Below are 14,287 nucleotides of genomic sequence, written 5' to 3'. Positions count from 1 at the left end.
AGATGTAACTCTTCCTTTAAGAAGTGAAGTCATCACCATTTCATGAAGGCAGGAGGAAAAAACTTTTATGAGTGAAATAAGCAAAGAGAGTTACAGGTGGTAAATTATATGCTCTGAACATGTTGTAATGAAATATTATACAAGTACACTAACTCCAGGGCAAGAGCTGTATTAACTAACAAAGTTGCCAGTCCTGAAGAAATTGCAATCTATAATTAATAAAAGCTGTTAATAAAATCATGCAATAAATAATATTCAGAGGCACACTAGGAAACCAAGTTACCAAGCAATTTTGTATTTCTTTGAAGATTTAAGACAAAAATTTGAAACAGACACTTAATCATACACAAAAGAAGCTGTAAGTTACTGAGTGAAGTTGCAATTACTCACTCTGCAGTCATCTGTACTAGAACCAGGTTTGAATTAGTAAAAACAAAACAAAAGAGTAGTGTTCCTTCAGACTCTCTCCACAAAAATAAGGCCTGCTTACATGACTCACAGCTCTGTCAAATACGTTAAACGTTCCAGAGCCTTTGCATGTTGAATTCCATCTTTATTTCTTAAAGTCACCTATTAAAGCATCAAAAGAAACTTAACATTTATTAAAGATCTGATAACCTTTCCTGTGCCTTACTGTTCTATTAAGATAGTCATTTGAACCCCTTTTCCAAATTAACACTTCAGCCTTTCTGCAGACATCTCCATGCAAGTTAAGACTGGATGCATCATCACCATAGGCATAAACTACATCCTTTCCCAGACAGCAGCTCCTTTGGAAGAAATCATTTGGAAAACAGAATGGAGTATTCATAACAAACACTGACTAGGGGAAAGATCTTGGGATTACTATGAAGAACCAACTGGATTCATTTAGTCTTTTGGGAGAACTGGAGTCTTGATTGATGAAAACAGTTTTTCTGAAACCTTCCTACTGACTAATTTGTATTTTCCACACTTCTATCCATTGTTTCTTATCTTTCCTATCAAGTGAAAAGAAAGATTGCAAGTGCAATTCTGACAAGGCTTCATTTCCTAAAAGATGAATGGCAAGGCCAGATGCTAACCACTACAGCAAGCTCAGAACTGACAGGCTTGCAGAAATGTCTTTTGAGATGTGACAGTCTGCATTTGATGTTAGAATACAAAAGGGTGGGGGAGTTGATAAGAAATAACATCTGAAGTAGTCTTGGCAACAGAGGAAAAACATAAGCAGGAACAGAAAGAACCTGAAATAGATCCTCCGTCCCAACAGGCTTCAGGATGCTCCCAAGGCCCCATTCCTAGACTTAAGAAGTGATGTCCATTACAAGTAAAGCTAAGGGCAAACACAGATGATATGGGAAAGGCTTGCCAGGTGCTGAATATTATTGTCCGTAGAGGAACACTGCACATGCTAAAAAATTAAAAAGAAAATACAGAAGCTGTGCATCCCACCCAAACATAAACTAAAGCAGGCACTAACAACAAACCCTTCTGTGAGAGTTGTTGTTACTCTTTCAGCTGCAGTAGTGCAAAGCAGAATCATTATTTTTTTCATGGCACTGACCTAAACATTGCATAGCTGAACCATCCCAGGATTACTCAACTAAAGAACACCCCAGCCAAGCTCTGTATCAGCTTCCCAAACAGAGCTACTGTGAAACTTGGGCAATGTCTGAGCCCCTCAAGCTGCACCAAATCTTCACAGAAGATACTTATTGAGTGCAGCTGGACAGTGGTCAGAGCCCACATTAGTTCTGCTGTAAAGACGAGTCAAATTTGTGACATTATCTGCATAATCCTAAATATCATATGAGAAAATGATAGCAGACGTACAGGACTCCGCAATCTACAAAACAGCTATTTAAAAATGAAAGCTTAAAGATGTCTCAGCAGTTTCAAGCAGTGCTCAAGTCTCTGCTGTTTAAACAAGGAAAAAACACAGGAACATGTATTTCTTTCTTAAACTTGAAGGCTCAGACAAATAGTTTGCTTCATATGAATTAAAATAAGCAGACATCTTCACTGACACCTCTAGTATAAGATACCCAAGATATCCTCTAGCATATGTTTTCCTTTGAAGTTCAGGTATCCTAATCAGCAATATTTTCACCACTTCTCAGGTGAGGCTGTACCTAGTTTAGCAAATCTCAAACTCTACACAAGCATCTTTAATCTGTACTCGGTTTACTTCCCCACTCTCTTCCCTTTTTTTTTTTCCTTCCCCTTTTTCCCATTGCCCCTGTTGGTGGTTCTCATCAGAAGGCTGTGGATGTCTACTTGTGGACATGTTCAGGATAACTTCCTTTAGGATGACTGTGTAAACAAATCCTCATGCCATTCTGAACAAGGTTGCTCATGTGCATCACCTTTACGTGGTTGAAGTTTGCAATAAGATGCAGTCATGCTGTTGGGACTCAGATGTTTCGTGTCTTTCAACAAAGAGTGCCTCCAGAAAGCTCATTCTTTTGTGGCTTTCACCATCATTTCTGTAGGTTTCTGGGAAATTTCTGCTACCAGAGTGTATTACTATCGCATGACAGTTAGTAAGCAACAAGTTCCAAACCATGAAAGACAATGCACCTGATATGGAAGCATCTTTCATTCCTTGAGACATTCATTTTGAGACGAGTAAGAAAAGAGCACAGACTATTCATTCTTTTTTGACACAGCATTAGTCATGGCATTTGATACACAAAATCAAATTAAGACAGACCACAATTTCACTCCTTCTCAGTCTTTCAACTTTTCCATTACAAAAAAAAAAGCTTGTTTGTAGAGCTTGGTGAAGCATGTTGGAGGAAGGGAACTTGAGGATAAAAATTCTACATTAAATTTACATCAGCATGAGACGAAATGGCAAAAAAGAAGAAGTTGCCACGTGGTAAATACATTAGATTGCAAGGAAAAGTGTTTGTCCTCTGCATGAGGACTTCCCCAAATATGCCTTCCTTTATTTGCTGAAATAATGCCAGACTTCCACATCGTTTAAATAGAAACGAAGTGACAGAAAGCAGCAGACACCACCTCACAAACTAAAAACAAAGCACTTTACCTCTCGTTTGTTTCTTCTGGCAACTTTGAGAAATTCCATAAGGATCTGCAGCTGGGCAGCATGGGACTCCTGTAAAGTAATCAATAAGGGTGTGCCACTCTTTCACTGATAGAGTAACAAGCATTCATACACAGCATTCATATATTTGCTTAGCAAAGAAACAGCTTTCATTCAGAGACGAGGACAAGAAAATGGGTTATTAAGGCAGTTTTAAGAACAGTAGTTTTACTTGCCTCACAGGTTTTAAGGGTTTTGTTTGGTTCATGACAAGTTTTTACATGAAAGAAGAAACCCTTGTAACAGTTCTTGTTTGTGTGTTTCTAAATGCTTACTTGAAAAAAAAAAGGAAGTGTTTCTTTTCTTTCCCCCTCTGCTGCACCTGAAATTGCTTTTGCAATACACATTCTTTGCACACTTGTCTACCCTGGAAGATCATTAGCATTCACTTCTGCAAATAGCATACTGAAGTATGAAATACTTATATGAAAAACATCTCCCTAAACTAACATTTGAGATTATGTAAAAAGACATGATGACAGCCGAAGATTTTTCCTGAGTGGAAGACAATGAAGTCATTGATGAAACTAAAACATGCATGCCTAGTCTTTCCATAATAAGTTACCCCCTTGAAGCATCGGCTTAGTAATTACACCCAAATTTGCTAAGAACTTAGAGTAAGAGAGGAGGAGAAAGAGGACCACAAGAGGAAATCAAAACATTTCAGTCCTATAGTTGTATTCCAATATTCTGACGTTTATTTTCACAATCTACAGAAACATGTCACTGAATGACTGTGAACATTCAGTCAAAAGTGTTCATGACATAGCCCCATTAAAAGCAGTGGGGACAGAAATGGTAATATTAGGATGCAAGGAAACAATTTTCTCCCCTGTAATTTTCTTACTCTCTCCCCACCCCATGACTGTAATTAAAAAGTAAAGCAAGTAAACCCAAGAAAAAAAGCTGCTGAACATTATTTAAGTGAAAGAGGACGGTTTTTACTTTGTTTTTTGAAAGTTAAGTATCCTTACAAGATTTTCCTTCTCAGAGGTACTACTAAGCTCAATCATGTTTCTTTGTTTCACATTTGTCACAAGTGACAAATAGGCTTGAGAATACAGAGGTTTTACTTTGAAGTTAGAAACTACACTCCCACCCTATTATCACCAAATGACAATGAGAGAGTTATGTACAAGCCCTCCCCCCATACCCCAAGAGAGGGGCATAATCTTGCTCAAAGTTGATATTTTTGTGTTATTCCCCCAGTATCAGAGGCACAGACTGAGTAAATATTGATTCTACAGGAATAAGATGCACAGTTCCCAGTACAACTTTTCCTCACTATTTAAATACTACCCAAACTTCCCTTGGCCAAAGTTTGTAACCCAATTTCATTTAGAAAATCTGGCTCTTATAACTGAGAATGGTCATCTGAGACCAAAGGCATGGAATGGCTAAATATCTAACGTTCCCAAACCAATGGCATAACTGATCAATCATAGGAACAGCTTGCTTCACTCTGCACACATCTTCAAACTGACGTAATATACAAGGCACAAAAAAAGAACTTACTGCTTCTAATTGCTTCTTCTTTTGCACCAGCAGCTCCAGCATCAGGTTGACATTAGCCAAGTCAAGATTGTCTTGATCAGTTCCCAACAAATCTTGAATTATCTGCCACCTGTGGCCATTCTAGAAAGAAAATGAGAGACATTGGACAGAAGGTTCAAGAAATTCAGGGCTATATCCAGCAACATTTCATCCCTTTGTAAAAAAAAAAATTCAAAGCAGTTTTTGGAAATCAAAATCCCCAACTCTCCCACACGTACAGGAAATAGCTCTTCTGTCCCACTGCTCCGTGTAACTGCTTATCTCGTTTGGAAGATATTTTGAGAATCTGTGCTGTATGAGAACACAGCTACTGCTAGGAAAAGATTATTACACAGCCACAGTTTTATTTGATTTGTGCCCTAGTTTTTGAGAACATATTTCTATGGGGAAGAAAAGCAAGCATGCTTATGGAAACTCAGTTGAATTATATCTACCTGAAATATTGTTCAGTAGTAATACCTTTTAATTTTTTTAACCAAGGAATATGTAAAGCCTTTATGCTAAATTCAAATGGAAGAAAGTAGCATCAGTCCATTTCTTTTATGCCTCCCCTACCCACACTATTCCTCTTAAGAGTATTTTCACGGGAAACAGAAGAGCAGGAAAGAAGATGGAGCTCAGCAGGCTGATCTTTTCATCCAACTTGTTAGAGCTGAAAAGGACTCCTTGGAGAGCAAGCACACTACCGTACAGCCCAGACTCCCTTCCCTAAAGGTTGTTTGTCCTTCTTTTTCTCAGTAAAGTTCGGCAAAAAAAAAATGTATCTTTCAGAAGGGCTGAATTATAAGTTAACACCAGGATAGCTTTACATTAGGAAGACTCGGGATGCAGCTGAAAGGTCTTTGGACCTCCTAAAACCCAAAGCTGGATCAAAAACCTTGTCCTCAAAAGCTACAACACTAAATCAAGATATTTAGGTTTGCAAGAACTAGAAATGCCTTCCAATCTAAAGCAGACATTTTCTAAGAAGCTATAGAGTATTTGTATTGGCTACATTAAGACAAATAATATAACATCCATATAGAACATTATTCCTTTTTACACAACACTCAAAACCTGTGGGAACAGCACAGACAAAAACCTCAATTTCAATCTGGAACAACTAGAAAAAAAATATATGTATCACTTCAAATCAAGTCAATATGCTAATAGAGAAGTTTTAAATAATACAATCTAGAATGAATTTCAGGGTGTACTTTTACTCTTCTAAGAATGGAAAGAAAGAAAAAGCATCAGATTCATGAAAAATGAGTTAATAGTGAACTTGCTCAACTGCTTAAGATTTTTATTTATTTAATATTTGAAAAGGACAGCAATGAAAGAGACAAAATATTAACCTGAAAATTATTAAGCTGGAAACAAATTCCTTCCAGAAATGGGAAGTAATTGGAACACTGTTCAAAGGTTTGTCGGGCTCCTTAGGCGAGGTTGAGGAGAAAGAGGTGTTTGAGTAAAATGAGATGTACAGAGAAAGACTCATATCTGCAGATACCAGAGTCTAGAACTGCACTTTCAGTACGGACAAGAACGCTATAGACTTGTTAATGCTATGCGCAGTGTGAATCTTGCCTTAACCATCACTGAAGGGACCAGAAAACAATCTTTACACACTGGTGCTATTACTTAATGGATTCTACTAAATGATTTAGAAAGTTTCAGAGATCCCTTTATGTGGTTTCTTCAATTAATGGGACAAATCCACTGCCAAAAAAACTGTGCTCAGCGCAGGATTCATTTGCTGTAACATGTCTCAAATAACTTTTTATTACATCTGATGTTAAGAGAACAGGCACACTAAGAAGCACATACAGCATCAAGGCTTCTTGTTTTAGAAGATGTGGTATTTTTGTTTGCTGGCAAAAAACAGATAATAGTGTTTTTGGTGTAAGGTCATAGCAGATTTTCCACTTACTGACAGTTACTTAACACAGAGGTATCCATAGGTATAGTTTTAATGGTGCACTGTGAGAAAGCAGAATTGTTTTCCAAAAAGCTATTGCACATTCCTTCAGGCCAGCTGTATGAATTCTAAAGCTAGGCATTAAATCCCTTCTATTTTATCTTCAGTAGAAAAATGGGTAGTAAGTAAGCCAATGAATCTTTAGAGTGTACTCTTTCCTGAAGCATACATCTGCTGGAAGCATTGTTTTCTACAACGTAACCCCTAAATTAATAAGGCCACAATAGAGATTTTAATTTTTTTTTTTTAAACTGACCAAAACATATTTACTTCGCATCCTTATTTACGAGTTACGGAAGCCAAGGAAGGAAACCAGAAGTAGTAAGGCAAATATGCAAGTTTTCTGATTAATATCATACACTGTTCTTATCTTAAATGTACAACTGCATCCACTGCTACAGAACAGGGATTTCCTCCAGAGAACACAGCTCAGCCTAAATTGCACTCTGATTCCACAATGTGAACAAAGTCTAGAAGAGAACCAGGCAGTTGTATCTGGGATCAGAGCCAGTACAGCAGTACTCCAAACACATCTTTCTCCCTCTTGTGGTTAGTATTATCCTTCCTTCAATTTCTCTGTAGAACCTAACTTCTCACACATGATCAGACAAGCCTGTACTACTTATTAGTCTTAATGTAGCCATAAATTTCCAACACTGAATAAAGATTATTACCTTTAAATAAGTGTGCTTCCACAGGTAGTTTCTCAGGTTATATTCAGTACATCGCATGACATTTAGTTATGCTAAGTAATTAACAACGTGCTTCTACCTGTATGAATGCTGGCAGGAAGAACTGGAGTTAACAAGGCTGTGGAAATACAGTGCCACTGATATTGGTGTTATTCCCCCATAAAGATATTAAAACACCAGCTTGACAATACAATCTCTAATAAATTAAGCCACATAATGACAATTGTTGTACAGAATCTTTAAATAAATATAAAGTAAGAAAGTTTGAACATACGGTGCTACTCACTGAATGGTCCAGTTTGAATCTTTTCTCCTCAGATCTTTGTTTTTGTTTAAGAATAAGTTCATTGACTGAAAAAAAAAACCAACAAAAACCAACCAGGTATCAGAAGAGAGATTTAAGAGCTCAAATAAGATATGAGAAAATCCATCCCAACTTTTATTTTCAAGTACACAGAAAGTTTACTAGCAACAGTATGAAGTTACTGACAATCTCTAATATCTAATCAATTTACTATCTGGACAAATTTTTGTGAAGGGTGTAAAGATATATAAGAAGTCATCAGTACATATAGTGCCTACACATTAACAAAATTGCTCCAGTTCATTTTTCTAAGCACCAGTATTTTTCAGTTCCAAGACAAATACACATCACAGAAGAGTTTGAAGGAGATAAAACATCAACAGATTTACTACAGGCCAAGAACAAGTGCAGCCAAACAGAAACTTTCTCCTTTATATCACTATGTTCATTGCTTAAGATACTGTATTTCACACCAGTAGCATGAAGAGACAGAAGTAAGCTCACCCCTTCCCACACATACACCTCTTTTTCTCCCAGTACAGACCACTTAAATTCCCCCAACTGTAAGTGTACAGAAACAATGTTCTTTAGCCTAACATACCCTCCACAACTTGCCTTAGCACCACCTTCAGCACAGCATGCCTGAGGCTAAGTCAGGGCGCCTGTTTCTGAAACATGCGTTGACTATTGTGGCTCTGACGCTATAATTAAATGGATATCCCAGCTACAAAAATCAAGATTTTGTTCAATTTTGGTATTTCGTACTCCAACGTGTTTCACTTTGATCTTTTCTCCCTGTAACACAGTATTTAACTATTTCCTTTCCTTGTTTATGCAGCACATGTACTGCGTACACGTACAAATATTTGGTGTATGTAATTTAGACACAAAGATGCATCACACGAGCCACACTATGGCAGTCAAAGTAGCACCATATACAATTCAGTCTCCCCACATCACCATCTGTACTTCGGAAACAGCACAAGTTCTTGGTTATTAAACAAATGACAACACAAGAAATCAGAAGTAATTATAGAGATTGAAATCTCTAGTCACCATAAAACATCATCAGTTTGTGGCTGTGTGCATGCTATAAAAAGCAATTCACAGTCTTGCTGCTTTAACTCAGCATACAGAACTGCTGGAGGCAGTGGAGTATTAACAATTTATACTACTGACCATGTGTATTTATTTATTTTAAAACATAGTTGACCAAAGGGCTGATGCTTGGACTTCATTTTTAATCTCTGCAAGTGGGTTATTTATAGGATGAATTTACAAGTACATGTCTCCCATCACAACTAAGACGTTACTTACACAGACAAACCCAGAGCTCACCTAAGAAGTTGGGATAAAGATGATCTATGTTGTCCACAACATAATTACATTTAGGACATCTGTTGTTGTCCTCCAAGCTCTGGTGAATACATTTGTAGCTATTAGAAAAACAACAAATAAAATATAAGTGAATAAACAGAAAAGAAAAAGGTAGATAAGCACAAAAGAAATAGTATAAACCTTAGATATTGTGTACTTCATTTAGATGGCTAGTTAACAGCTGCACTGCCAAGATGCTACATTGGAGTCAAAGCATTCCAATGTTGACTAAGGGCACGCTACAGCAAAAACTGAAGTTCTTAGCAAGGATTACCAAACTGTGTTTAAGTACTTCACTCATTTATTTCAATAAGGATTGTGACAATGTTGCTACTTCAGTCATGCTTGCATCTTTAATTCACAGGTAGAGCAGGCAGATGGACTGCATTATTCAGAAGCAACTTTTTTTTTTTTTTACATCAGCCAAATAATTTGCAAGCACATTGAAAACTACTGCACATTCAGATAATAGTGCACAGACCTTTGAAAGAGTCTCACATTTCCCCCCCCACCTCCCAGTAGCTGTTCTTAATACAAGGCACTCCAAAGATGCTGTGATAAGCTAGTTAGCTATTTGAGGGATGGACTAACAAGATGCACTTCAGCATGGAGCTAAAGAACCTGACTCCCTACCTAGCTTCAAGTCAGCTGAAGAACGAAATATCCAGTGACGCATCATTGCTCTGTTGTACCTAAATAATGATACTTTAATGCCTTTCATCGTGGACTTCTTAAGAATCCCAGTGATGTATAATGAAGCGTTATGTACAAAGCACAAAACCAAATGTTATCTTACCTGTATGGAGGACAAAACATATCCTGAAAGTTAACTGAATCTGCTGCTCAAGGTAATTGTTCTGTGCTCCTAAAATACTACTACTTGTAAAAAGTAGGAGATTATTTTTCTATTTAACAGGCACTGTAAGAGCATAGTACACACCAGACATTAAAACCTCATGGGTAAACACTTATTCCAACCCCTAGCTGAAAAACCAGGGAAGCAGGTAACTCCACACCTGCGCCTGGAGGGTTCTTGTCCTTCTCCACACAAGATTTGCTCCGTGTGAAAGCCAGAGATAACATACTGAAAAATACATGAACCTCAAGCCAATTTGATATAACAGTTCCCTAGTAAACATTTTGCAAAGAGAAAAATATAAAGGAGTGATTAAAGAAGCAAGCCTGAAGCATACCCTCTCTCTTAAGTTCAATAGAATTGTAATAGATAATGTGGAGGCTACTTCAAACTGTGTATGGTCTTGCACAAAAGCACAGAGGACCTGCCAACACCAACATTGGCTCTCATGATCTTTATAACAGCAACACCCACTGCTTCAGATGGCAATAGGAAAAAAAAAAACCTTCAATTTCCAGCAGAAACAGCCCTGACCCTGGACATGCAGTGCTACCAACAGTTTATGACCATCTTTTTTTCTTTACAGAGAAATACAGTAGCACAAAGTTTCATTTTAAATACTTATGAGACTTCTTTATTTTGGTCTAACTGGTGGTAACCACCTTTTAAAACTTGATTCCAATGTCTTCCGTGCAAGGCTAGAAACAGAAGTAACAACTCACAAGAAAAGTGATCCACAGCAATGTCAGGTCTCAAGCACATTACAGGATGGATGATCCGTGCAATGCAAAGATCTTACCAGAAGCTGTGTCCACATTTTGTCATGTAGGCTTCTTCAATCATATCAAAGCAGATGGGACTGAAAAAAAAAATAATAAAGTTATATTTTTGTAAAGTATTGTTAATCTGAAGCAGCCATTCAAACAAGTGTAATCTTTTATGTTTGTAGAATAGAAAAGGACAGAAAAGTGCAACAGCAACTGGGCAGTATAAAGATCAAAAGGGCAACTGACAGTTCTTTGAACTCTGAGCAATACTGCAGTTTGCTCCAACTGGAAACCAGGTACATGTTCACCCTTGAAGCTTTCAACAGTTGTAACCCACTCAAAGCCAGAGCACCATAGACAAGGAAAGAACCTCCCGGCCAGTTCAAGCTGACCTTAAACTATTTTTAACATAATAAGTTATGTCTAGGTGACACCAAGATCAGCTTTCTCTTCCATTTTTTCAGCCAATAGCTAAGCACAATTAAAAGAAGTGACTCAGTAGTGATGTCATGAGAATCAGCTGTAACAAGCTTGAGGCACAGGTGCCAGTGAGGGCTGTGCCCTGCAGACAGCAGGCAGAGCTGAAGGGCACCTGAAGGTATATAGTGCTACAAGTAGGAACCAACAGCCTGAAGGTATGGTGCAACAAGTGGGAACCAACAGCCCATCAGTGTTACAAAGTCTCGAGAGAAAACAGAATAGAGGACATGGGAACCCAAATTATGAAATCAGGAGAATGCAGGTGGACACCAAGGCTTTAGTTTTTTCCAGGACTATTTCTCAACCAACACAAGCATAGCACTCAGAGCAAGACTGACGGGAAGACACACAGAGAGCCCAGGGCAGGCAGGAGGTGAAGAGATCTGCTGAGATGGCAATATAGGATATCTGCCTCCTTGACAAGTGGTTGCAATGAATTTGGAAGGGAAATGGAAGGCAAATGAAGCAGAAGAGCTGCACTTCACTTCCAGTGACTGCTATGGTTGCTATTCCTGAAGGTTGGTAAAACGTGCTATCACATACATACCTTCAGAGTTTCACCAGCTACCTAGCAAGGTGCTGTGGACAATAGTATCATAATTTCCTATGTAACACACGCAACAGATATGCCATGAGCTACACCTTGCTTTCAAGCCCAGAGATTCCAAAGCTGTCCTCACACTCCTGCTAGTCCATACAGATCTCCACTCAGAGAGGAGTTAGCCAGCAGTTGCTTTCTTCAGAAGCAGCCTCCCCTTAGGACATGCAGGATGTGCATTCTCATAGAATAACCTGTTAAAAAAACTGCTAACAGCCTTCGCTTTTTGCACAAACCTTTCCTGAATTTAAGATGAAAACATTGGCAAATTTTCCAATTGACAAAACAGGCAATGCCTAGCTAAGAAGGCTCTATTTCACCACAATTTCTCCCCTAGAGCCTGAAAAAGTCTTCACAGGAGTCATTCCCCACATCCCACCACTCTTTTCAGAGATGCCTGTGACCCACTGAGCATATAAAAGGAGAAGGAGCATCTCCTAAAGTATCTTTTAAGCCCACAGGGAGTGGAAGCCATGGCCACTGCAAACTAAATCCCCCTCAAAGTGACCAAATTGGGAAGGATGGATGCCTTTAAGTTTCTTCAACCTGACACACAAACTAGGTTGTCTGAAGTACTCCAGAAAATCAGCAACATGAACATAACTGTGAGCAAAGCAGAATGTTATTCTCTGCATCATCCCTGGTCCTTGAAAAAGCCACTACAATAATTAACAGACAGCTGCTTCTCTTATGCCCCAGCAGATCCTTTTCTGTGAGTCATTTGTCCCAGTTTACACCAACATAAGGCATTAAAGTCACTTGTTTCTACAACAGAAGTAACTTAGTTTCAAAGGCACTTTTTAGTTAAAACAAGTTCTCAACAAACTTGGCCAACAGGGATGTATGAACAAGAGGAAAAAAAAAAAATCAAGCATCCCTTAGATGCTAGCTAACAGAATACAAGGAGTCAAAAACCTGTGGTTATATAGAGTCTCTGAGGTTGGTCTTTCCCCACTGGTGATGAAGAGTTTAATTACTTTGCTGCCTTCCAGCCATGCCATATAACATGGCATTATTTGGAGAAGGGATAAAAATTGCTGTTTTCTGTAGCATCAGGTGTGTTTTCTCCAGTACACTCCTAGCACACTGCTTGCAATAAGTGCAGGAAACAAAGCTGCAAGTCTCTTCTGTCTGCAGCAAGACACCACAAATTAGAGCTAAGGAAGGAATACACCCTCCTGACATGACAGCTATCCAAGACCATTGTTTCTCAACTTATTCTTCTTCATGCCAGCTTGACTGGAGAAGTGACAGAGCCAAAACAGCTGAGAAAAAGCAAACAGAGCCTGCAAAAACAGCCACTTGGCACCAGGGTCATTCTCAACAGAGCCTAAAGTTACCATTAAGTACCATTTCCCCCCCTGAGGTACTCAGTGATTTACAATGGGAAACAAGATTGATGTCTTTTAATACTTATCAAAGCCAAGCTGGCTGTAACCCATAGAAGTTGCTATGCACCAGTTGTTTTATGTTAGCCTAGCAGAGGGAAAGTTAAGAAATGAACAGAGGTATGAGACTGGAACTTGAGACTCACTACAGCTTGCAGCTCTCACGGGAGCACAGACATGGTGAAACCAAGGCTCCTCTACATGAGGTAGCTCCTATTTGCTGTTTGATGGTCACATGAAGCAGAGTCATGTAAAAAACATGCAGATTACTCCAGCAAGCCACCAATTCCACTGCTCTTTACCAGATAGGGACACATTACTGACTAAACAGTTACCTTCCCTACACTTTCTAAACCACAAAGGCTCATCTGTGCATCTGGTTGAAGCAGTCATTATAAAATACAAGCACATTTCATATTTCCTTGTGTTCCACAGCAAAGCAGACCTGTTAAAGTTTCTCCCTCCTATTCCACTCTGGGATCCAAGAGAGCAGCACTGACTACAGGGTCTGAATGGTCACATTCTGAGTAAATAAAGACCACTGTCATCAACTGTGCTCAATACAAAGCTCAAATGTAACAGCAGATCACAAGAATACAAACAACTATACTTATACATGTCATCATTAACAGGGAAACACCTAAGGAAAGAACTGGTTTTAAAGACCAACTAGTCTACCTTTAAATGAAGCAAGTAGAGTTTCCTATGTCCAAGTTAGCTGGGCGTACCTCTGTATGCAGTGTACTCTTTTCCATATGCTTTTATTTATGTCAGAGCTCAAACAAGCACTGAAACGAAACAGCCACTGAAAAAGTCAGCCTGCAGTTCAGACCCCCTATTTGGGAAGCAAAACAACTGGCAACTGGTTTTAGAAAGTTTTAGTCAACCATTAATTGGGAGGGTTAAGGTAAGGCCTGGGAAAACCATAGGCAATTACACTGCTGCAGAGGAGGAAGTCCTCCAATTAGAGGATTCCCTTTCAGACACTCCTGAGGCAACTGGAAAGAGGTTTGGCTACACAAGCAATACCAAGTCTGTCTTTAAATTCTACGTTCTACATCAAGAGGAACAAGAAGTTTCCCCTACCACCATAAAGCTATCTACTAAGTCACACATACGTGCTTTCCTGGTCTGGCGTAATGCATTTCCAGGCAGAAGCTGAAAGATACTACAAACAGTGCCTATTTACAAACTCCTGAGCTGAAGATTTCACAACTCAG

The 14,287-nt window shown here is 38.7% G+C and overlaps 1 protein-coding gene across 8 annotated transcripts in view; it reads right to left on the bottom strand.

Annotated features, from left to right (window-relative positions):
- The window catches only part of RFWD2 (ring finger and WD repeat domain 2), a 128,177-nt gene that overhangs the window by 110,550 nt on the left and 3,340 nt on the right, over window positions 1–14,287 (bottom strand). For 6 of the 8 annotated variants that reach the window (XR_005861883.2, XR_003076415.3, XR_003076417.3 and 3 more), the window contains exons 2-6: window positions 10,634–10,693; window positions 8,940–9,037; window positions 7,572–7,648; window positions 4,607–4,726; window positions 3,035–3,103 (exon numbers count right to left, since the gene is read on the bottom strand). Coding sequence is in view for 2 of the 8 variants with exons in the window: in XM_015290523.4 (XP_015146009.1) it covers window positions 3,035–3,103; window positions 4,607–4,726; window positions 7,572–7,648; window positions 8,940–9,037; window positions 10,634–10,693 (424 nt within the window). In the remaining 6 variants the exon portion in view is untranslated. The remainder of the gene's footprint in view (window positions 1–3,034; window positions 3,104–4,606; window positions 4,727–7,571; window positions 7,649–8,939; window positions 9,038–10,633; window positions 10,694–14,287) is intronic. The other 2 variants (XR_003076418.3, XM_040704881.2) reach the window with 1 other exon arrangement.

The sequence above is a fragment of the Gallus gallus genome, chromosome 8 (assembly GCF_016699485.2).
Source record: "Gallus gallus isolate bGalGal1 chromosome 8, bGalGal1.mat.broiler.GRCg7b, whole genome shotgun sequence".
NCBI classification, from domain to species: Eukaryota; Metazoa; Chordata; class Aves; order Galliformes; family Phasianidae; genus Gallus; species Gallus gallus.
Note: the sequence above shows the minus strand (reverse complement) of the source record. Positions and strands in the feature narration are given on the sequence as shown.